General features: G+C 41.6%; 2 protein-coding genes across 3 annotated transcripts; both read right to left on the reverse strand.

The window, feature by feature from the left end:
- Positions 1-238: 238 nt before the first annotated feature.
- On the reverse strand, positions 239-2216 carry odf3l2a (outer dense fiber of sperm tails 3-like 2a). 2 transcript variants are annotated; one of them, XM_076107539.1, is made up of 5 exons: positions 2144-2216; positions 1670-1780; positions 1364-1486; positions 927-1068; positions 239-584 (listed from the first exon to the last, which is right to left on the reverse strand). In XM_076107539.1, exons 1-5 carry the CDS (start codon positions 2214-2216, stop codon positions 239-241), a joined length of 795 nt encoding a protein of 264 aa, XP_075963654.1. The 2 variants fall into 2 exon arrangements, with proteins under 2 accessions (XP_075963654.1, XP_075963656.1); XM_076107541.1 differs by having other exon boundaries at positions 927-1097; positions 1384-1486; positions 2144-2186.
- A 4086-nt stretch (positions 2217-6302) lies between these two features.
- Positions 6303-20886, reverse strand: crlf1a (cytokine receptor-like factor 1a). The gene is made up of 8 exons (XM_076108058.1): positions 19622-20886; positions 15939-16217; positions 14733-14862; positions 13618-13787; positions 8856-9013; positions 7644-7718; positions 7429-7522; positions 6303-6505 (listed from the first exon to the last, which is right to left on the reverse strand). Exons 1-8 carry the CDS (start codon positions 19692-19694, stop codon positions 6303-6305), a joined length of 1182 nt encoding a protein of 393 aa, XP_075964173.1. The 5' UTR covers positions 19695-20886.
- Between the last annotated feature and the right edge of the window lie 2106 nt (positions 20887-22992).

Raw genomic sequence — 22992 nt, forward strand, 5'->3', positions numbered from 1 at the left:
TTTTATTTATAAAGGAGAAAATGGATATTATCTGTACAGTGTACAATCCGCATTCCCATTGAATATTGTTTTGTATTGTTTTGTGATACTGTTGGTCTTTGGAGCAAATGATAATAATGAAACCATACTGTAAGACATTGTGATAGATGGACACATTTTACCATATTTTTCTCATTGTGTGGCATTTGTGTGAACAATGTAATAAAAACAAGGCTTTCGTAAAGAATCTGCACACCTGTCAGTCAACGACATGCACCACCAGTGGTGTGACAAACTCTGAGTGTCTGACACCCAGACTGAAGGACGGTGGTTTGGGGAGATGCACGTGAAACTTCTCCGGGCTGTACGTGCCGGGGCCGGGAGTGGCAGAGGAATAATTCTGCCTCTTAGTCCGTCTCTGAATGGAGAAGGAGGGCTGGCGCTGGTGGTAAACGTCCGGGTTGGTAGTGCCGTATTTTGCTGGTCCAGGACTCATGGAGAGGTCTTCAGAGGGAGCTCCGACCTTCCTCCGCGCTGAGAAGCTGTAGCAGGCACTGGAGGGTTTATTTGGCGCCTGGCAGCCCAGTAGATTAGGAAGACTGTAGCTGGAGTGAAGAAAATGACACATTAAGGTTTTCATTTCAGCAACAGTATCTCTGATTTAAATGATAAGGCTGGAAATAATCTGTGTCTCAAAACCTTCCAAAGTCCCCAGCTCAGCCCAACTGAAGAAGTAAATCTTTAAAGACATGTCACAAATATATATATATTGTAGTTTTTAGCAGATAAACGGGTAAATACACATTTGGTTTGCATTATATGTGGGATTGACTCAAAATAAACTGCAATGCCCATGTTCTTCATAACAAGGTCATCTCATAGAGCACAGAGAGGAAAGAAAAAGTCACCAGCCTTATCCAGGAATGTCTCTGTCCTGCTGTCTTCACCTGTTGGGTGCTGGCACAGAATCCACAGAGCGGTATCTGGTGCGAGAGCCGATGGTGTAGGATGGTGGTCTGTGGTGAGCATTGACAGGTGGAGCCTTCTCCGGGCTGTAGGCCCCCGGCCCTGGAGTCTGGAACACCTGGCCTGTGATAGAAAATGGTTTGGAAAGATCTCTTTATAGAAAAATCCCTTCTTCACCTAATTACCTGGATAGCAGTGTGTTTCAAGATGTTTCATTCACCAATTAAATTAATTTTCGTGGACCACTGATGGGATCATTTACCCAACATCTACCGGTAAGTATGTGTATGTATATATATATATATATATATATATATATATATATATATATACACTATATTGAGCAGTTCTGATGCTTGCCAATATACCTGATGAGTTGATTGTAAATAGTAAGCAGAAGTTAATTTGTTTTCATCACCTCTGTTATTCCCTGTGCACCCTCTGCCCAAAATGGAGTAAGAGGGGGTTTCCATCCGGCCAAACCGGGTGACCTTGGCGTCAATGTAGTACCTTGGTCCTGGGCTGGAGTCCACAGATACCACTACAAAAAAACAGGATGCACAAGCACTCATCCAAAGACACTTTTAGACCTCATACAATTAAGCAAACCTATTCCAGACAGGTAATTGGCATACAAAAAAGAGACCATAAAAACTGGGGCACTGCAGACCAGTATAACAGAAAAAACGTGACATGTTTACAGATTACATATATAACAACTCACTGGCACTGCTCATGCGGCTGTGAAAGGAGTATGCAGGGCTGCTGGGCTTTGTGATGTCATGGTTGATGTATCCAACTGTAGGGGGCAGAGCGTAGCGTCCAGGGCCCGGGCCTGACAATGAGAAGAGGAGGAGGAGGAGGAGGAGGAGGACGGTGATGAAAATGATGCAACGGATTCAGCTCCGTGCAGCAGTGTAGCTCTCCCACTGCTCTTTGGCTCGGGCTGTGTTGTCTCTGATGATTTCCATATGGAGCTCTTTCCCTCATTTTCTATGGTTATGCATTTTAACGTTATTCCTCTGCATGTTGGAGTCTAACTATAGTAGACACCTCAAACAAGTATGGAGCAACGGCTGTATAGTGCTGTGAGAGATTTCATAGCAGAAGCAAACTCGGCTAAATTCATGTCGGTGCACACACACACACAGGTACACACACACACACACAGATAGGCATACAGATTTCTTAAACTGACCTCTTTCTCTTGCAGAGATTATCGGCCGTTTCACCTCCTGCATACTCTGCCGGCCTCTTTCTTCCTTCTTCATCTTTGTCCCCTTCTCTTTACCTTTGGGTCCTCTGTCACTTCAGACACATCCTTGTTTTGTGTGTGTGTGTGTGTCTCTCCACAGGTGATCCACGTCCTCCTGGGCTGAATTATACATGGCCGTGAGGTGAGAGAAACCCTATCTTGATCGAGGCCCTGGTTACGTCCAAAACTTATCTCCACCTCCTTTTCCTCAAAGTCCCCTCAGTATAAAGGTTTTCACAACATGGTCAAAAAGTTGACTCTGTCAAGGCTAAAAAGAGGAAAACCAGTGATTGTCGAAGACACATCTTCTCTGCAGCTAATTGTACATTGAAGTTTAGGTGCTGTATAGGTGCTGTGTAGGTGCTTTATTTACATAAAGTCTTACAACAGTAATGTCACTAACATGTAATGTAGTTCATTTGTCATCCTATTCCGAGGCGTTAGGTTACTACAGCTGATATGTGTGGTGAACCTCTCAACTACACAATGTATGTTGTAACTAATAGCATCTCAGAGCACATGCTATTAAAAATGAAAGGACTTACACGGATCTGTTGCAGGTGGATATTTGACAAGATCAACGTTGCTGTAATAAAGAACCACGGACTAGTGAGTAGGCAGATTCGGACTGCTTTTTGTTACTTAGTGAATATATATTTAGATTGGTGCAAAATCTCTAAATGATTCGTCGTCTGCCAAACTGGCTGGTAAATTTAGTAAGGCGATGTGACAGCTTACCAGATGGCTTCTTCCAGGAAGGAAAACAAACAAAAAAAACAAGCTTTTAAATATGACAACTCTCCAGGGATTTTTGTGCATTTTCTCTTCTATTGGCTGGTGAATCACTCACAGTTAAAAGCCTAAATGTATCATCCCTCAGTAGTGGGAAGTAACCACTGTACGCACATTGTAAGTACTGTTAAGTACAATTTTGAGGTTCCTAACGTGTACTTGAGTATTTATCTTTTATACTTTACACTTCAAATCCACTACATTCAGGGGCAAAATTCAGAGGCAAAGATATTTCCTCAGATGTTTTGATTTTAAAAATTGTTCTATTCATGTGAGGGAATGTACAAGGGGGGAGGTAAATGCTATATTTGATTTTATAAAATAAAGGCAAGACCCTCCTCAGCATTAGTAAAGATAATAATAATAAATATAACATAGATGTTTAAAAGACCTTCTATTTAACCCACAAAAAGCTGCATCCATGCCCTTAAAAAGAGAATAAATATCCTCACATCATACATTCAAACTACAGAACTTAATTTAAAAAACTTCAATTCATGGGATTGTGAGAATGTTGGGGAACTTAAAATTGCTGTGCAGCCACAGAAAAGGTTGAGAAATATATTTCCACCATATTCTATAGTAGGCTGCTTTCACTGCTAGCATAGCACCCAGGCAGCATCTGAAACGTGTCAACTGTGAAAGAAAAGCCCGAAGGGGAACTCGGACACAGAGATGTTTGCTATCCAGCGTGAGAAACTCAAGTAGACATTCTGCTAATTCTCACCCCGAACACAGAGGTAACTAACACCTTTAGAGCAGAGCTATGGCACCACACTGGTTAAATATTAAGCACCGGTGAGTCTGAGTGGCCTCAGGCTCAGTAATAAGACTCTGCTGTGTCACCAGCAGGAGAGGAACCCGCTACACTGACAGGAAACACAACCACTTATGTCTTGAGTTTCTCTGGTGAACGGTGAGACGATGCAGCAAACATTGCCCCGTTGTTGTTGTTGTTGTTGTTGTTGTTGTTGTTGTGGGACTGGGATCCAGATGCAGCCTGGATTCATTAGGGAAGGCATTGGTCAAAGATGTCAGAGATTTTTATTGCCCTCCCCAAGGTTTGCATTCCTGATTGCTGACTAATAACTAAAAGGAAAAACAAACATTCATATGAGTCCAATGGAAATTGTTGGAAAGTAAGGCCATGCACCAAGGAAGAACTACTTCGATTTAGGTGCAGACAGCTCCACCGCGTGGACAGCTTTTTATGTTTCTCCTCCAAAATGCTAAATTATGAGGCGTAGATGCTTTTCTTGGTCACTGAGAATGTTTATCAAGACACTTTTTTTTGCACCTTCAAGAAATTTCAATAACATAACCTTTTTCCATTCTTCTCTGGTTGCTAAAACTATTGTAAGCTTGGCCATGGTTCTTAAACACATTAAGAACTATACTTCCAAGGAGCACGGAAGAGTGAAAAAGGTCTCAAGAGGTCGTATGATGAGACGGATGAAGGCCACAAGCTGAAACGCGTTGGTATCACACTTAAGTTGTTCTTTACTTTCGAAGTGTTGGTGGAGTTTTAACTGTTCTTGATGACTGAGCATGTTCACATCTCACTTTGTTAAAGCCGATCTGGAACCAGCCGCAGCTTAGGGGGAGTATAGTAGTAGAACACGTCCTTCAAAGGTATGGATTGTAAATTTCCATACATTTTGAAGACACTACAGGCGAATATGGGGTAAAAGAAAAAACACCTAATAAATATCACCACGAAACTTCCCTATTTAATGATTCTATTTTAAATTCAATTTTATTTTTTGTATTACAAGTTTTCTGAAATTTTATGTTTTAAAATGCAAATGAGGCTTATCTTAACTTTTAAAGCAGTTAAGAAACCTATAGATGCAAATAGACAAAGTAGTAAAATAAACACCTTAACAAAATAGTTCAAAATTTGACCAGTGCATGAAACGCAATGTTTTTTTTCCTGGGGGTGTCTCCCCAAACGTCTAAACAGCTTTTGAATATTAAAGTTACAAATTTGAATTGGTGCTGCTGTAGCTTGGGGGTTGATCTGCAGACTTTGAGTCACAACGTGCACAGATGTCAAATCTCATATCCACACTAGATAAAGAGTTAATAAAGAACACACAACTGATTTCTGACCAAACATTTCATCTTCCACTGATAGTATCACACATTTATTGCAGGCATTCTGCTTATTTTGGTGGCAATATGGAGAGAAAATGAAATTCTGTTCCATATTATGACGTGTTCTTTTTGTCCTTATACGTGGCTGTTTTATAAATATTTCAGCTCAGACAATCGGAACCAGAGTCTGTACAGCAGGACATGTGTCGAGCAGTAAGTCATACTCTATGGAGCAATGGGAACATATGCATATTGTTGTATTATAGTGTCTGCTGTCGCGTGCACCCAACTCATTTCCAAACTCTGTTTCTGACAACATCTTTATACAACATTAGAGATCGATAACAACTTCAGTCATTGATATTTCTTTACTAACTAAACATAACTTAAGACATAAAACATAACTTTATACAGATTTAAATATGCTGGTACAATTCAGTACAAAAATAAAGGCAGTGAAACGTCTCCAGACACAAACACCATCACGTCATCAGTCACATACTGTCGCTCAGAAACACATGAATGCTGGGTGAACCAGTTTGGCACTTATATGACAAAGCATGACTTAGAAATACTGTATGATAACTTTGTACTTTTTCTTTTTTCGTCAGGGCAACAGTGAAAAGTATTTGGAGTATCCATGGATGCTGAACTGCCACTAGATGGTGCTTTGGATCCACAGGAGAAACTCAACAAAAGGTCACACAATACTTTCAGATGCTCGGGCAACACTTTTAGTTAGTTTGAATCTGTTTCGATCACCTTTGAGCACATTTAGAGTTATTCATGCTACAACCTTCCTTTGAGAAAGCAGAGTAGTCCACGTGGTCTCTTTGTTAATGATGATACCAGGATCAGTTGCACCTTTTCAGACAGAAAAAAAGGTTCTCGTGTTGCCTAGAAAAATCCCACAGTTTATGTCCTCTCGTCGCCACGGCTGGTATTTGCACAAAATGTCCAGAGCAAAATGTCTTATAATTCCCATATACGAATACAATCTCTCTATCTCACACACACACACACACACATACACACACACACACACACACATACTTGTTTTCTGCTTGTAAAAGCAGCGTGTGCTAGGATTTATCCCCTTGGAGAACCTAAATTAAAAAGACAAAATCTGTTACAAATCAGGTTTAATAAAACAAAACAGTTTTTACTTTCAGTGCGTATCGGCTTGTGCGATTTGATTTGTGTGTCCCCTGCATTAGTGATGCTTACCTACCTGGTTGCGAACTTTGTGGGATTTCTGCATCAGCACTCGCCACTGGTCGTACAGCTTCATGGACATGCTGCTGCAGCCGTAGGCGTGTTTCCGCACCCAGCCGAAGAACTGCTTCAGCTCCCTGCGAAGGGTGGAGTTGGAGTCCCCGCTGGACTTTGAGTCGCAGGAGCCCGAAATCAGCCGCTCTGCATGAAGGGAAGAGAAGAAGGGAGAGGGAGGATGAGACTAGAGTAAGACTGGCTTTGGCGTTCTGTAATGAAACATCTTACAGAGCGGCAGTGGTGGTATTTCAGTCACTTAAACGTACTTAGTTCGATTCCTCCACTGCAGAGCACAGTTATTACAATAGTTAAAGCAAAGAAAGCAAAGAAGAAGAAGTGAGAAATTACTCAAGATGTGTAGTGCATGCCAGTGTAGAGCCATGAAAGGTTCAGGCAGTGAATTCACACAGTAACCGATAGGACCTCTCTTTCTTTCTGGTACTGTTGCCAAAATTCATGGGAAGTTCTGGGAAACCCTTCAAGTTTTTTACAACCCATGTTTTGTTTTCAAAGTCACGGCCATCATTCCAATAAGTTATTATGATACTATTTTACTCTGCAATTCCATTGTTAAATCTTGGGAGGCAACAACAGCAGTTGGCCACAGCTTTATAGCATCCAGTGAATCCGACGGCACAAATGAAGGTGTTTGTCTTTTATCAGTTCATTGTAAAGATCTTTGTGTTGCAACTAAAGCTTTACATGAGCAAAGTCTGCTTCAACCTTTTAATGTTTGGTTTGGCAATATTATGATTTGGTTTTGCTATGATTTTTGATTTGATTTGATTTGACCGATGCATCTGCCTTAAATAAAGGATCAATACAATACAATATAGGCTGGAAGAAGAGTAGAGAAGTGTAAAACAACTCCATTCTTCTTCTACCAGGCTCGCGGTTTCCAGCAGTCGGACAGAGCTGTGGGACTTGTGCTGCACCGTGATATAAAACAAGTTTTAGTGGCACAAATTGCCCCTTAAAATGTATCGAAATTACCTCAAAACTGAGATCAACAGCAAGCAAATGCCTTCTTAGTAGTCCTGTGTGTGTGTGTTTGAGTGTGTGCTCACCACTGTGGGGTGTGGATGCAGCAGTAGGATGGCTCCACTCGCTCCAGATCCCAGCTTTGCGAGAGCCGTAGATGCCCACAGGGTTACAGCGAACCTGGAGAAGATGCCACAATATGAACACGGACCAAATCCGATGTACACTTACATACACTCCAACACACACACACACACACACACACACACACACACACACACACAACCAGACCATACCGTACCTGGACAAAATACACTGTTCCAGGTCTCAGTCCAGCCAATCTACAAGATGTCTGATTCCCAACGTCATCCATCACCTACAGGAGAAAAAAGGAAAAGACTCAAACACAGAAGAGTTGGAGGTCTGACCGCAGTATTAAATACCAATGTGCGTAAACTTAAACACAGGGCAGAGTCAAGATGTAGAAAATACAACCACAAACCCTGAACAGACCTGAGCATGCATGCACACCACATTGTTTAGTGACTCCTGATCAGCATGTTTATGAAAATGTTTTAACGTAGCCGTGCCTGCTGGGTAAAAACCTGCTCTCTATTACTTATTACAGAGCTGGATATGCTGAGAAATGCACAGAGGAGCATGCACGTGTACTCGAAAACCGTACAAGACAGCAAAAGTAAGGACAGAAAAGATGGAGAGAAAGAGACGCCCACACACTGCAGTTAATAATCTTGTCTAATAGTCCCCACTTTCTCTCTCTGGCATTCGGTCTGTAAACACTTGTTAAGAACGACTGCAACAGAAAGCAGAACCTGGAAATTACAGGCATCAGAGGGCTAATGATGTGACGTGGGGAAGCCAAATCGGCAGACGTTACCGCTGAGCGTCTTTACGGCCATATTGAAGGCATTAACAGCTGAGATGGATCCCTCCATTCCTCAGCATGACCTCATGATTAGGGCCGGTTCAGAGGGAAAACGGCGTTTTGTTTTCACCACCAAACCCTTAAACCCTCGAATTTAAGTCTCCTCTCTCTTCCTTCGAAACGGTCTCATCCCTCCGCCGCCTCTCTCCACTCCCCTTCTTTTCTTTTTCCACTTTGCGAGCAAAGACTTGCTTATATTACATCTGTGTAATTCCCCCTTAATTACTGGAGAATCTTCACTCGTACCCACAGGACTCAAATGATTCCTGGGAAACACCATCTGCACGGCTGAAGGTTTTACACTGTATTTTTCATTCATTAAAAGTTTGATCGGAGGGATACACAGTGGCTCTGGCCGGTGTTTTTCTCCTGATCAAAACCTGACTTCTAGAGTTATGGCTGATGAAAGTTTCTGAACTGTTAACCCATCTGGCAGTGGAGGCCTCAATCAGACTAGATCAGGGGTGATTACAGCATTAGGATGAGAAACAGCTGCAGTGATATATCTGTTTGTGTGTGAGAGACAAAGAGAACAGATTTATGTCTTTATAACTCCTTGTCTTATACCTTCCAGTCTTGGCTGTCCTCCAGTCTGTAGCGGATCTGGTATTTGGCCTGAAACAGGAAGTCTTTGAGAGCGGGCGGAGCCTCCCAGCGAACACTCAGCTGGTCCTCTAACTGACCGACACGACTGACGGCCACACCTGACGGAGGGTCCGTGGTCACTGGGGGAAGAGGAGACGGTGGAGGTTATCAAGTGAGAAGATCTCATCAAGAGCAGAAAATATGCCAAAAATCATACCAGTTCTAACTTCAAAAATCTCTGAAAATAGTGAAAAATGACCGTTATAATTTCTTACAGCCGATGGTGCCGTCTTTAAATGTCTTCAGCAGTTTAAAACCAAAAGACATTCAGTTTGTTATCACAAAGATGAGCATCGGATCCTCACGATGGAGAGGCTGAAGCCAGCAAATGTTTGGATTTATTTATTGAAAAAATGACTACAATGATTATTTGATTATCAAAATAGTTGACGATTTATTTTCTGTCTATTGACTGATCAATTAATCGTCTAATTGATTCAAGTGACATATGGGAAATTTTGAATATTAGTAAAATATTCAATGAAAAGGTCTAGATAAATGAGCCGGATATGGAATATTTGGGGATGTATCATAGTTAAAAAATGTCTCTTCCTGTTGACGTCTTTGTATTACTTTTAAAGAATACAGTCAAAACTTATAGTTAACAATATACTTTACACCAAAATGGTATATTTTTGCATTCAGACAAGAAATAAGAATCTTTAAAGCAGCATTACTTGCTTTTTTTGGCCACTCCAGGGCCTTGTGACCATTTGAAGTTGTTACGGTGAAGATGTTAGCAAACTTATTTGCACACAGAGCAACATTACCATTCATTACGAGTTGTGTCTCTGGCCACCTGACGAATGTAGGTCCAATATCTGTTTTAGCTCTTTTTAGCCAATCTCTTCAATCACTCCTGATTGAAGATATCTGTCCCTCTATTTGCTAAATACTCCGCTATGTTCACCAGCTAGAGTACAGATTTGTAATAGAGATAGAACCTGCTGTTGGAAATGAGGTTGACACGAGCGCTGAGAGGGAACCAGAGCAGTAAAGTTGCGAGCTGGAAAACCAAAACTGAGCCAAAGGACGCTGACGCTAGCCGAGGGCAACTGTAGAGTTGGGTCACATGTAGTCAATTAATCCATTGTTAATACAAAACCATTGATTACAGCAGAAAATTAAAGATCAAAGCAAAAATGACTTTTAAAAAGAGTTGGTGTATGCGTTGCTAACCAACCGGCTGGATTTCTATTTATTTTTGAGAGAAACTGTTTGTGACTATAATGTTATAATCAGAGCAAAATCTCAAACAATGATATCATGCGAGGAACAAACTCTTTTATTTATTACATCCATTAACAAGTATATTTCTATCCTAAAGACCTAATGATGTACTTCTGGTGGACAGATGGCGCAGATGATCATTTTAGCCAAGAATTTATAGCTCAGGGGCTTTTTCTACATTACAGCTTACGTTTGCAGGGTCAAGAAATGCACTTAATTCAAATCTAAAGCAGTAGGAGTGATGTCTTTGTGTGTAACCACTCATTGGAGGATTGTTCAGCATTGGTGGAGGTTTGTGGTCTCTGAGCCTTACAGTTTCTGAAGAGTTGACTTATGTGAACTGGAAGAGGCCTTCTTCATCTGACAACGATTATCTTTTTCGACAAACAAACGTGCTGACAGACCATTATTTTAACTTTGCTCACGTTTTGTTTTGGGCTTTTAAGATTGTTTCAATATCAACTGCAGTCACTTTTCATAATGTCATCCCCTGGCGATAAACAAACAAGACGAGCCCAGGGGAGAGAAGATGGGAAAGATTCAGTGGAGGGGAAAATAAAAGTGGGAGTTGACACAAGAGTTTTAGAGGATTCGTTTATTGTCCCCAGTGTTCAGAGGAACAAGAGACTTTCTGTTAACTGCTTCAGTTCGTACTCATGGGTGATTTTAAAAGTGTAAATATAATGGTAGCACGCACAGTCACCCGTCTTAGATTGTTTTTTATTTTTAACACAAAAGTGGAGTAAAAGTTTTAAAGCCTTGGTAAAACAGTAGAGTGGTTTTGAAGTGGACACACTAATCGCCCAAACCAATGACACGTATCGGACAGAAATGCTGATATGGTTTTCAGTTATTCCTGTGCTCACAGCAATTAAGCTTAACAAGTGTTTAACGGACTTTCTTTGCTCCATGTTTTGCCTCTCAGGCTACAAAGAGGCTGCTGCCCTACCCTCTGATTGGTGGATGTTTGGACGAAGCATAAGATCTGCTGGCAAATACTCAGGTCTGGAAAAAAAATACTTCAAAATCTTTTACAGAAAAAATTTAATAGAATAAATATTGCCAGAATTATGCATTCACTTTTAAGACAGTTAATATACATTATTTCACATAAAATGTTTCTATTTGACTACCATTCATTTCGAGAGCCTGCCTGTGGGTTTCATACTAATGTCTTGTTTGCTTGATTATTGTAAATATGAATGGCATTCAGATCATTCATTTTGAGATGACGACATATTTTATGACATCATTCTGTTTTGTTTTTTCCAGACAATTATTCCGTTATCACAAGAAAAGCCAAGATATCTGAAGACAATAAGATAATTAACTTTGTATTTAAGTTAGAAGAGAAAATCTTTTAAATGGTATTTTTAATGAGGAATAAAGTTATTTGTCCGCTGATAAAAAAATGAACTGTGTAGTTCCAACATACATTATGTGCATTTGGCAATAAAAGTCAAAGAGACATGTCAAATTACAGATTGTTAACATCTATTGTGTCATCCCTCAACATATCCTCATCTCAGACTCAAGACACCAACACAAGTTGCCTCTAGTCTCTCGGTTCAGAGGGCTCCCCGTGACTGAGGAATGCAGAAAAAAACTGTAGGTGTGTCCACCTCGCCTTCATAACTGATTGGCCAAGACCGTAGACGCGAGTGACTCACAGCAGCTCCACGCAGGTGTGGTTGCTGTGTTTTATGACCTGCCACTGTTGTGGAAACTGCTTGCGTGAAAAGAATGGCCGGGGCAACCTGAGCGAAACAAAAACCCCACACACACGCACAAGTCCAGAAACCGCCTACACCACCTCTGTCTGCCTCTCTGTTTCTATACAGTTACCAGGCCCTGCCCTGCCCTCGGGGTGTGTCAACAGGTGTGTGTGTGTGCGTGTGTGTGTGTGTGTGTGTGCTTGCGTGCATACATTAGGTAACGGAAAAGGGATTACAGTTTGATGGACGCTCGTTTCCTCGCTGGTGAAGTGTTCGCCTCTGAAACTCTGTATTGGTTTTCCTCTCGGTACAATTACCCGGAACCGTTAGGAGCGTGTTGGACCAGGTGAAGAGCTCCAAGCTAATCAGGTTGTATTATTTCAGGTCCAAGTCTTAAAGCCTTAAAGCCTCAAAGCCCAAACTCCTTTAGGCCTCGGGGGTCTGCAGCCGGCTCGGAGACGGGATTAGGTTCGAGGATCAGTCTGGAACATTCCGACGCTACATAAAAGGGGGTTAGCGAGTGTTTTCTGTACGTGTGTCCAGTGAGCATGAGTAAAGAGAAAATGAGCTCATCAAAAGAGAGGGCGTTTTCATTCGTCACACACACACGCCTACGCCTGTCCAGGTGTGTGCATGCATGTGTGTGTATGAGAGTGTGTGTGTGTGTGTGTGTGTTTTTTAGGGAATAATGAGAGATGAGAAGAATTTTTATCTTGTTGTCCATTTGCTTAAACCGCACTAAGCCAGACAACGGACCACATAACAAGGCCTTAAAAGGGAACACCGCTCATCCTATCAGTGTAAAGCTGGATGACTGCTTGTGAACAACTTGCTCCAAAAAGACAAAAGCCACAGAAATCCAGCCACTGTCTGTCGGAATAAAAGAGATGAATTTAGAAAGTGATAAAGTCATTCATGGTTGCCAATCTCAGGGGTCATGAGATAATAAACAGGGGCAGGAATGAATCACTTAACTTGCAGTTGGCCCCCTTGTTTCCCCTATAAGCAGCTTTAAGGTTATTAAACCTTTTATTTTATTCCACACATCTTTGAAAACTTTTGGGATCCTTACTAGTGTTGCTGTGCAAACTTAGAGTCACTGCTACCGTCCAAGAAAATGTCTGGCATACAACCACAAATTGTTGTTATTACAGCATTATTTTCATGACTGATCAAGCAAGACACAACGTGTTAATCAATAATCTGTAGAGGTGCCAGAAGGCATATTCCTTTTATGTTTTGTCCACATCCTTCCCTCTGCTTTAAGTCTCATTGCTAAGCTAAGATAATTGCCTCTGAGACATGAGAGTGATATCAATCCTCTCATCAGCCGGCTAACATCATGTTTGCCTGGACTAGTTAAAAACAAGAGCCTGTTCCGTAAAGAGCTTCTTCTGTCAGGAATAGACAACTCACCAACATAACATGTACTATCACATCATATATGTTTTAGTTTTTCCTTTCATTTGCAAAATACTGTGAGATTTTGTTTACTTGTATTATGTTAAGTGGAACCAAAGACTAGCAACCACTATGAGGATGGTAAGAGGAGGAATAAATCACAAAATCTCTCACAGATTGAACTGTTCACGAGTCGTAGACGTGTGTAATTGTTCGTTTTTTTTCAGGCCTACGGGCCTCGTATCCACTGTTATTTATTATAGCCTGAGGGCTCATTGTCACTGGGATCTGAGCTCTTACAAAAAAGGGGGTCGAAGTTCACTCCTTCTCACACTCACCCACGTCTAGGATGTCGAGGGTGATGACATCGGAGGTAGCCCGGCCCAGCTGGTTGGAGGCCTCCACCCAGATCTCGTAGGGCGTGAAGAGGTGCAGGTCCCGCGTGATGCTGCAGTAGTAAGGTTGCGTATGAGTGTAATCCTCACACTCCTTCTCCTTACCATACCACCTGGGAGGAAAACAAAATATACTTAAATAACTCTGGCCAGAAAAACAGTTCCCATTAATAATGCATGTGACATAGAATTTATTATATAATGTGTTGCCAATTAAGAGTTTATCCGTCACAAGTGGTTTTATTAGGTCCTTATTTACACTAATGTGACTGCAGTGAGACTGCAGTTGGCACGCCTGCGGCCACTGCACGCATGTCAAGTCATTTCCCTTTTGCTGCTTTTAAATTGCTGATTTAACTTTTAAAATATGCGAACAGAGCTTACAACCCATATGAAGCTAATTTTCAAAATGTAGCGTTCCCAGCTGAAAACCCCCTTTTCGTAATTCTCATGAAATGTGACTTTTGTACGCATGAAGGTTTTAACCCTCTGGCCACCACTGCTGTTATTATTCTTCACGTAAGATCTGCCAAAGAGATATGGTATTTTTGTCTGTTTCAAGCTCCGATTGTTTCTGTTTTTCTACGCATGTCAGCTGAGTAAAAAATCCTGAAATATGTTGATTTTGAGTAAGAACATTTGCAATAGGCTCTAGTTCAGACATTTTACACAAAAATCTGGGCGAACCTCACACGAATTCCAGCAAAAACAAGCTAAGCGGATTTTGTGTCCTCAATACGTTCTGAATGACGGAACAAAAAGTCCCAAGGAAACGTAAAGTTTTGAAAATCGCTTTTTACCAAGATCTGGTCTCATTCTACCCGGATCTGGTCTTATCCTACCCAGATCTGGTCTTATCCTACCCGGATCTGATAACTTAAAGTTTTGAAAATCGCTTTCTACCCAGATCTGGTCTGATTCTAAAAGATTAACTTGATTACTGAAATACTATGAGTGGGCTTGTTTTTTTTAAAAAGCTGAGTTTCAGATACAGTGAACTGAATGACTTGTCACGTGGATATTTCCTGCAGCGTAGCTGTAAGTGTGTGCGTTAATACCTGAGTTTGTACTTGAGAGTGTACTGTGTGCTGATGTTAGTCTCTCCTTTTCCTCCGGGGGCCCAGCTGCAAGTCAGGTCTTTGGTGTTCCTGGACCAGCAGGTCAGATCGACCGGCTTCTCTGGAGGCACTGGGGCAGAAAGAGGAACAGGTGGAAAGACGGAGAGAAAGGGGGAACAAAATAGACATGAGAGACAAAAGAGAGCAGTGCAGAGACAAAGAGGTGGAGGGAAGATGTAGGTTCATAGAGGGTACAAAGTTACCTCCAGCCATTACTTCAGCCCCTTCCTCCTGAGTGTAATTCACCCACAAGTGGTGTTCCTCACAAATTGGTGTGTTTTTCTCTTAATTGGTGTGAGTGTGTGTATGTATGTGTGTGTCTGTGTGCGTGCTGTCTGATTTGGTCAGACTCTGGATCCCTGCCAACATTCCTCGTCTCTCAGAACACAGGGTGCTCAACACCAGCGTCGCACAGAGATTAGGATCCTGACTGCTTCTCCTCTGATCGTGTACTTCTGTCTTTGAGAGGACCATTTTTAGAGTGAGGCTACTCCTTACTTCTACAAAGGGCTGTTGGAGAGTTAATGGATGGTTCCAGTTTATTATTGCTACTTACTTGCATTGCTTCAGTCAATATTTCCATTGGTAATAACAAGCAACTAACTCTAAGTGCGCATAAACGTCCCAAAATGTCAAACTATTTCTTAAAGATAAGGATTGACCCTGGAGAAAATAAGTTTATTATAGGGCATCACATTAACAAGATCACCCAATATAGTTAACTGCAAAAGCTTAAACCATTTAGGGGCAATGTAATGCATTATGTAAATGCTGGTCCTCATACATATGGAAATACAAACATGTGTCTTTGTAAAGTTGTCTTATGACCCATGACCTGTGAGTGATTGTGCGAGTAATGGACCACACAGGTCATAGAGGCCTCTCACTGGTCTCAAGGCAGGAATACTAAACATAAAATACAGCATCTAGTGCCGTTTCCTTTTCCCTCCTCTCACTCCTGTTCGACCATAAATTACCCTTTTAACAGGAGTTAACAGCGAAGCACAGACAAAACGCAGACACATATTCCTCAGAGAAATCTCGGCCAAACGAATATACTAACAAAATGACAAAAGAAGAAAATGTGGACTTCTACATGAATGAAACCAAGCTTAAAATCCTATAACTACTATAACTTTGACTTACTGCCGACGTAGAGGCAGGAGCCAGCCAAGATGTGTCCTTTGTGGTTGTGACAGACCAGGTTGTCGCCGGACGTCTGCCTGGAGGCGTTGAGTCCGGCCAGCGTCACACTGAGGTTGGTCGGGCTCAGCACTCTGTACAAGGAGCTGGGCAGCTGTTGACCGTTGAGCGTCCAGAACAGAGAGCTGGCGTGGACGCCGAGGTCAGGGTGGACCCAGCAGCTGGCGGTCAGTTTGGACCCCATGCGAAGGACGGGGTCCTGGGGGTATATTACTGCTACATCTGGAGGAGATGGATGTCATAGGAAGACGGTTGATGACGTCACAGTGATGTCATCAGGGTTATGAGTTAGAGTTAGAACTTTAAATATTAGACTGAAAACCTGCACTGCAAACTGGAGGGGTGGTGTTTGAAAGATGCAGGAGTTTACCAGACATAGAGGGTCTGATAAAAGATTATAACTATACAGTTGCTGAATATGTGAGAAATGGTGGAGAAACTTGAGACAGGCCTAAAAATATTATTCTAATAAAGTAAAGCAAGCACTATTTCAGGGATTTCTTTTGTAAAGACTAGCTGTTTTAAATCTGTTTTCAGTTTGTTACTTTTGTGATTTTGTTTTGACTTTGTTAAGTATTTTATAATTTCTGCTGTTTTTCATCAGCTCTTGGCGAAGTTTGTTCCCCTCACTGGGCTTACAGTACTTGGGTCTTGCTGTTTGCTTATTTGTCTGTGGTCTTACATTTCTGATCAAACAGTTGGTACGCTCTAAAGGAAAGTTGCTCCATAAATAAATGCTGTTACTTTTTATCATTTGTTGTCTCATTTTACAGCTAAATGTCAAATGAAAACTAAACAAATGGAAAACTGCAAAATAATATATATATGTATGAGAGAAACTAATTTTTCTGAGGAACTTGAACGCTCTATAGTACTTGGAGACATTTTTTAGAATATTTGTGAAAGTTTTAACTTCTGCGTCTGTGTGATGAGTGACTGAATCGTGTTGTTATGTTTGTATATTTATCCTTTCTTGCAAGAGCAGCTCACAAGAGAAGAGATTCAGAGAGAGTTTATTTATTCTGATACAAGGAACAAAAAAAGAAAAGTTGCCCACCTAAGTAGAAGGCATTATGAAAACAACTTAAGATGATTTTTTTGCAGAAATGACTGAGCAGTGAGTGAGTGAGTGCCTCAACACTTTGTCAGACCACTACAAATCTGCGCCTGGGGGGCCAAATCTATTCACCTAACGCTGACAGACATTGTGTGGTCCTTTATGGAGGAGCCGCCCTTTGAAGAAGTTAATTCAACTGTAACTCCACACCTATATCAATATCACAACTCCCTACAACTCCAGCTTTGACACAACACTTCCACACATGTATGCACGAATACAAACAAACACATGCACAGAGGGCGGATTGTCTTTGTCACCGGATACGGCGGATTCAAAGGGCGCCGTGATTAGCCAATAATATGCTGATCACGGCTGAATAACAATCAGTGTTTATGTGTTCCAGGCGCTGAGGACGAGACTCTGCCCCGAAGCGGGGTGTGAAGCCCCCTTACACCACGTCCTCCACAGTTCAAACACTAGACTAGACACAATTACTGCTGTTTATTGTCTCTGCTTGACACGCTCACTGGAGGAAATGGCTTGTAAAATATTATGTGTTTGGAGAGACTGAGGGTGCTTGAAGCACAGCTCTGATCAGGGGGCCGTGGATGAGTTTAACTCTGCGATACTGGAGGATGGAGAGGGCGAGGGACGTTTATGTTTCAGCGAGTGTTCTCCAAAGACATTTATGACTGATTTTAAGTCTTTGGTGGACTGAAAACACTTTTCTTTAGGCTGTCGGTCTTCCAATGCATGTGACATCCTCTCCTCTTTCTAAAGAACTATTTACTCTCCTCTCATTCATGCAACAGTTCAAAGAAAGCCTGTACTTTCCTCTGTCTGTTGTACAATAGACATACATGTGGAGTATTTGGAGGGGCCAGTGTGGACGAGCCAAGACGAAGAAGTCACGCAGCATTTAGTGACAATGAGCCGTGAAAACACCACCTGAAAGGAGACGGAGGAGACAGCGTCGGATGTTTTTCTAAAGAATGTATAATTATAAAGCTTACATTTGAGGTATTTAACTGATGCTCGTATCTGGAGAGAGGAGAGATTATTTGTTCTTCAGTCAAATCAAATTAGGCCAAGTACAGGCAGGATTAACGGGACATGTACTGTGAGATATTAGAATGTACTTTTAGGTTAAAAAGCTGATTTTGTGTGTTTCAGAGTCAAACATTTGGTATTAAACGAACATATCCAACATAAATACCTCTTTATAAGCTAACAGTACATATAAACTCAAACTTTATGGGATTATGAGCTGCGCTAAAAACTAATTATATGTTGGGAAGAAAATTCCACATTTAAACTGTTTTATTTCAGTGGCATCTGTAAACCACAGCTCTCTGAGTGAAAGGGAAGCGCCCTCCATTATTACAGTGAATAAAACAGTAATGACCAATTAAGCCATGTAATAAACAGCAGGGAAGCTTATGATCAAGGCCCATTGTCTTCTATACGCCCAACTATACTTTCTTTTATTAGCACCTTTCAAACAGGATGAATAACAGGAGATCCTGTCTGAGGAGCTGCTCTTTGCCAGTGAGCTCACCATAAAAACTAATCCAGCCACTTAACGGGGGAAGCGGACATAACTTTGATTTATTTACGTTACTGTGCATTAAGCCGCCGGTTAACATTCTCCAAAACCTGAGCAAATGATGTCACTGTTTTGTTGCGGTCCGTAAAGCCCCCCTGCTCTCCATGTGTTAAAGGAATTATGGCCTGACTTGTTGAAATTCAGCCTCCTGGGAGAGGAGTTCTCTCTGCAGGGATACAGCCGATATACCTCAGCAGGAGCACATCAATAACAGGAGGTGTCAAGTGGACAAAGTGGCATTTGTCCTTTTGAATGTGTGTCCAGGAACCAACCAGAGTGGATCCAAGCAAGTGAGCCCTTATTATGTAAGAATATATTGAGTTGATTTGCATTTCAAAAACAGTGTTACCCGATGAAAGATCACTGTGATTCTTATGAGATTTACATATTTTATCCTCTTATAGAAACCATATATAGAGTTAAAGTAGCCTTGAAGTGTTTTTCATCTTCTGTAGCCCTGTATATAATATTCCTATAATGATATTATCAGGGTTTGCCGTTTTAATGCAATGTTAGCACTGACTTACATCCTTTTAAAACAGTAAATCTATCCCATGTGATATTACTATGATATTATTTTCAAGGCTTGTAGTGTTTGCGCTGAATATCACCCTTCTAAAACAATACATTATCTTTATCCCCCATTGATATCCAAACTATGTTCCTAAAATATCCCTATCACGGCTTGTAGTTGTCTGTTTGCATTGACTAACACCCCCACAGTATAACGTGTTGTGCTATTATGAAAACCCATGTTTGCATCTGCTTTATCTTCTAAAATCACGCATACCAGAACAGGACAATGGCACACCGGGCTGTTTACAGACAGACCTCTGGGTGACACAGGGATACAACTGATCTTAGTGGACCAAAAAGGGCAGCCCTGTACCCAAACCAAAAACCAGTCCCCAGCCCAAGACCGTGACTTTGCGCATCGATGGACATCTGTGTGCAACTTACGTGTGGACAAGGACAGCACGCCGGGAGTGTGCAGCATGAGGAAAACCAAGCAGATATCCAAGACGGCTTTCATTTTCCCCCCCTGGTTCGTTTGATCTCTCTTTCTTGATTCCTCGTCCTCGTGTTGTTGTGATGTCGCCTTTTTTTTTTTTCCTGGATAGAAATTACGCACAGTGGGGAAAGAGGAAAAACAGCACGGGTTCAAAAGCTGAATGCTCCGGATTAGGAAAAGGAGCGCACTAGAAAAAGTGTGACCCGGTGGAAAAAGTCACCCTCTGAGAAGCCATAAGGCAAACACGTCCTCAGTAAAGGCTAAACGAGTGAGTATACCGCGTCCCGTTTGCAGTCTTTCCCCTTCTTAATGCTTCCTGCAGCTAAATCATACACAAGTTCATACTTTTTTTAAGCCCCTCCTCTCTTTCTCTCTCTTCCCACACAGTCGCCAGTCATTTCCCCTTCTTTCCGTCCTTTCCCTGCTCTTTTTTTTTTCTAACCTCTCCCTCTTCAGTGATGGGTAGGGGAGTCAGAGCCATTCACTTTCACTGAATCACTCTGTATCTGTTACTTTCCATGCCCCAGGTCTCCGCCATACAGTTGTTCACCACAACAGACTGTTGAGTCATTGAGAGTTACAAGAAAAGAAATCCTAAAGTCTCTTTTTTTTGTTTTTAAATCAATTGTATCTCTTTGTCCATGAAGAGTGTGATACAGATCACTGATATTTTCTGATATTTTTTATTTTTTAAATCCACCAAAGTTTAAGTGGGATTCAGTTAACTGTAGGACGATTTACAAACATTTAAGCAATATGTTGAAGTGGAAATAACACATTCTCCTTCTACAAATGAAAAGGTGAATGAATAAGCAATGAAATGCTTTCTTGCTCTTTTCAACGCACTCTGGAGCTTTGCAGCTACAGCCTTACTTGGTCTGGTACGACCAGTAGCCTCTGGTGCCAATTGGTTGCTAATGTGTGTTCTGTGTGACGCTTGTCTACTTGTGCTACTATAGTACACTATTTTTTAGCATTTAGCATTATCTTGTATTTGTGACTTTTTGGGGCCGGTTTCACAAAAACAAACTTTATGTCTAACATAAGACGTCTACATTCATCTGTTGTACGTAGCTGTTCACGTGTCTTCTCTCCGTGTCCAAAAACTCTTTCCCTCAGAATACCATAGAAACATGGCTCTTAGATCAGCCTCAGGGTCAAGTGGCTAACTTTGTAGGTTTAAATTACGTTAAATTACATTTGTACAAATGTGTGTATAACTTTAAATAATCTCAGAGCTAAATTAAAACTGGTCTAACTCTACGGGTCTCAAACATGGCCGCTGTTCAACAAAAGTTATATTGCAGCTTCAAAGTGGAAATTGGCTTGAGACAAAGTTAACCTCTTTTAATGTAATATTTCACCCTGTGGTTTATTCTAATGGATCATTAAAAATTATTGGTTTCTCTTTCTTTACAAACAATAAACAATGGCGTCACTATGACGTGTTCCTATTGTAGTGAAAATGTCACTATTGCTAAATAGACACTGACTAAGCGTGAATCAAAACATGAAACCCAAAACAGCCACAAACTGCGTGTCTTGCTGCTGATTTATTTCATATTTATTAAACGTGACCTTTCATCAACTATGTCAACAAGCATCAGGTCTCTTCTACAGCCGACATTTTGACTCATCATTGCAGGAAAAGCCCAGGTGTTACTAACAACATGAATGAGGGCGTTCAAACTGAAGCAACTAAATGGAATGTGCTTTTCCTACTATGACGAGTCAAAAATGTCTTCCATGTCTTTTGGCGCATAAAACCTCTTGAAAATGTTGACCATAAAAGCATCTTTTCCTTAAAAAAAATCTATGGAGTAAATAACTATTTTTCTCCTCTAGCCTCTAGGTTGATTGAAAAATTGGACTTCCCGTCTGAGGAGTGATATGAATACATGTGAAACGATCAACTTTTCTTCAGAAATATGAAAGATCAGATAATTTGTCAGCCAATCAGCATTGAGCATCCAGTAAATAGTATTCAACAGAAAAAGAAGGTAAGAAGAGCAACAGGTTTTTTTTCCACAGAAGCTCTTTTTCCACAAAAGAAGAAGAACCGGCACAACCAGGACACTGAAACTGAAGCAACTAAATGGAATCCTGCCATCATTTATTTTATTATTCATACATGTGTTTTCCCTACTATGACAAGTCAAAATGAAAACGAGTGAAGAGTTGCGCCCGGGCTTCAGCCTTTCAGCCATTCAGCATCAGATTCTGGCACAGATTCTGGAGACAAGCAGAGAGCAGGGAGAGGAAATACTATCACATCAGGTCACATTTGGTTCAACAAATCCACATTTGGGCCTCAAAGTGAGTCTGGAGAACAGAAACTCTCTTCATGTCCATCACCTAAATTGGCGCTGTGACTAATATTTGACTAATGGTGGCCCGAGACACACATAGATTAGTCCCGGTCGTCCGGCCTCTGGTTGGTCCAGCGGTGAGTCAGCAGGAGGACAGGCAGAGCGTGAGCCTAACAGCCATGATGACCTTTGGGTCCCGGCCTACAATGTCCCCCTTTCTCCTCAATCAGAGGGGACTCTTGTTCGAAGGGCAGTTCCCGCTCGTGCCCTGCAGTTACCGTCCAGGAAATGTGAAAAGAATTTCCTGACGGTGTTGTGGCTGCTGTGTCAGCCACGGTGTTGTGGCTGCTGTGTCACTTCCCGGTCACCCGGTATTCACAGTGACATAGTTAGAATAGTTGATTTATGATGCATGGACATCTGTCAACGTCTTCGCCCCATCTGTGAAAGTGTTGTGTCACTGTCTCAGCTTGTGTGTTTTATGCTGCCGTTGTCCTCCACTTTTATGCCCACACGCACATATTTCACATTACCTTACACGTGGTCTCTCAGACATGCAAAGACAAACAAATAGACTTGTACATATGCGTGCCACACAGTCAAACACACACACACAGTGCCATTTAAATACCACATCTTCCAACCAGACAGTCCTTAATCCGAAACACCACAGACAGAGAGCAGAAGACGAAGTGTTGAGAGGCAGTGAAACCCAGTAAAGATGGTGACAAAGAGTGAGACGGGGAAAGTCAGAAAGATCAAGAGAGCTCTTAAAGCGAGAAGTTAGATGAGGAAGGCTGCTCTGTAATGATGCCAGTCATGTGAGGACAATAGGCTTGTATCTCTTTGGCTGGAACCACAACACGGGAACACAGGCTCAGTGTAAACCAATGGCACATGTTTGACAATATGGGGAGCCGATGAGGCTCCGTCTTAAATGTAGCTTTTTGCCATGCTAGCAGCGCGGCTCCATATGGAGGGCAATGCCATTCAATAAGTGTATCCGCCAT

Source organism: Anarhichas minor, unplaced genomic scaffold (assembly GCF_050575085.1).
Source record: "Anarhichas minor isolate MPS153535 unplaced genomic scaffold, ASM5057508v1 ptg000040l, whole genome shotgun sequence".
NCBI lineage: Eukaryota > Metazoa > Chordata > Actinopteri > Perciformes > Anarhichadidae > Anarhichas > Anarhichas minor.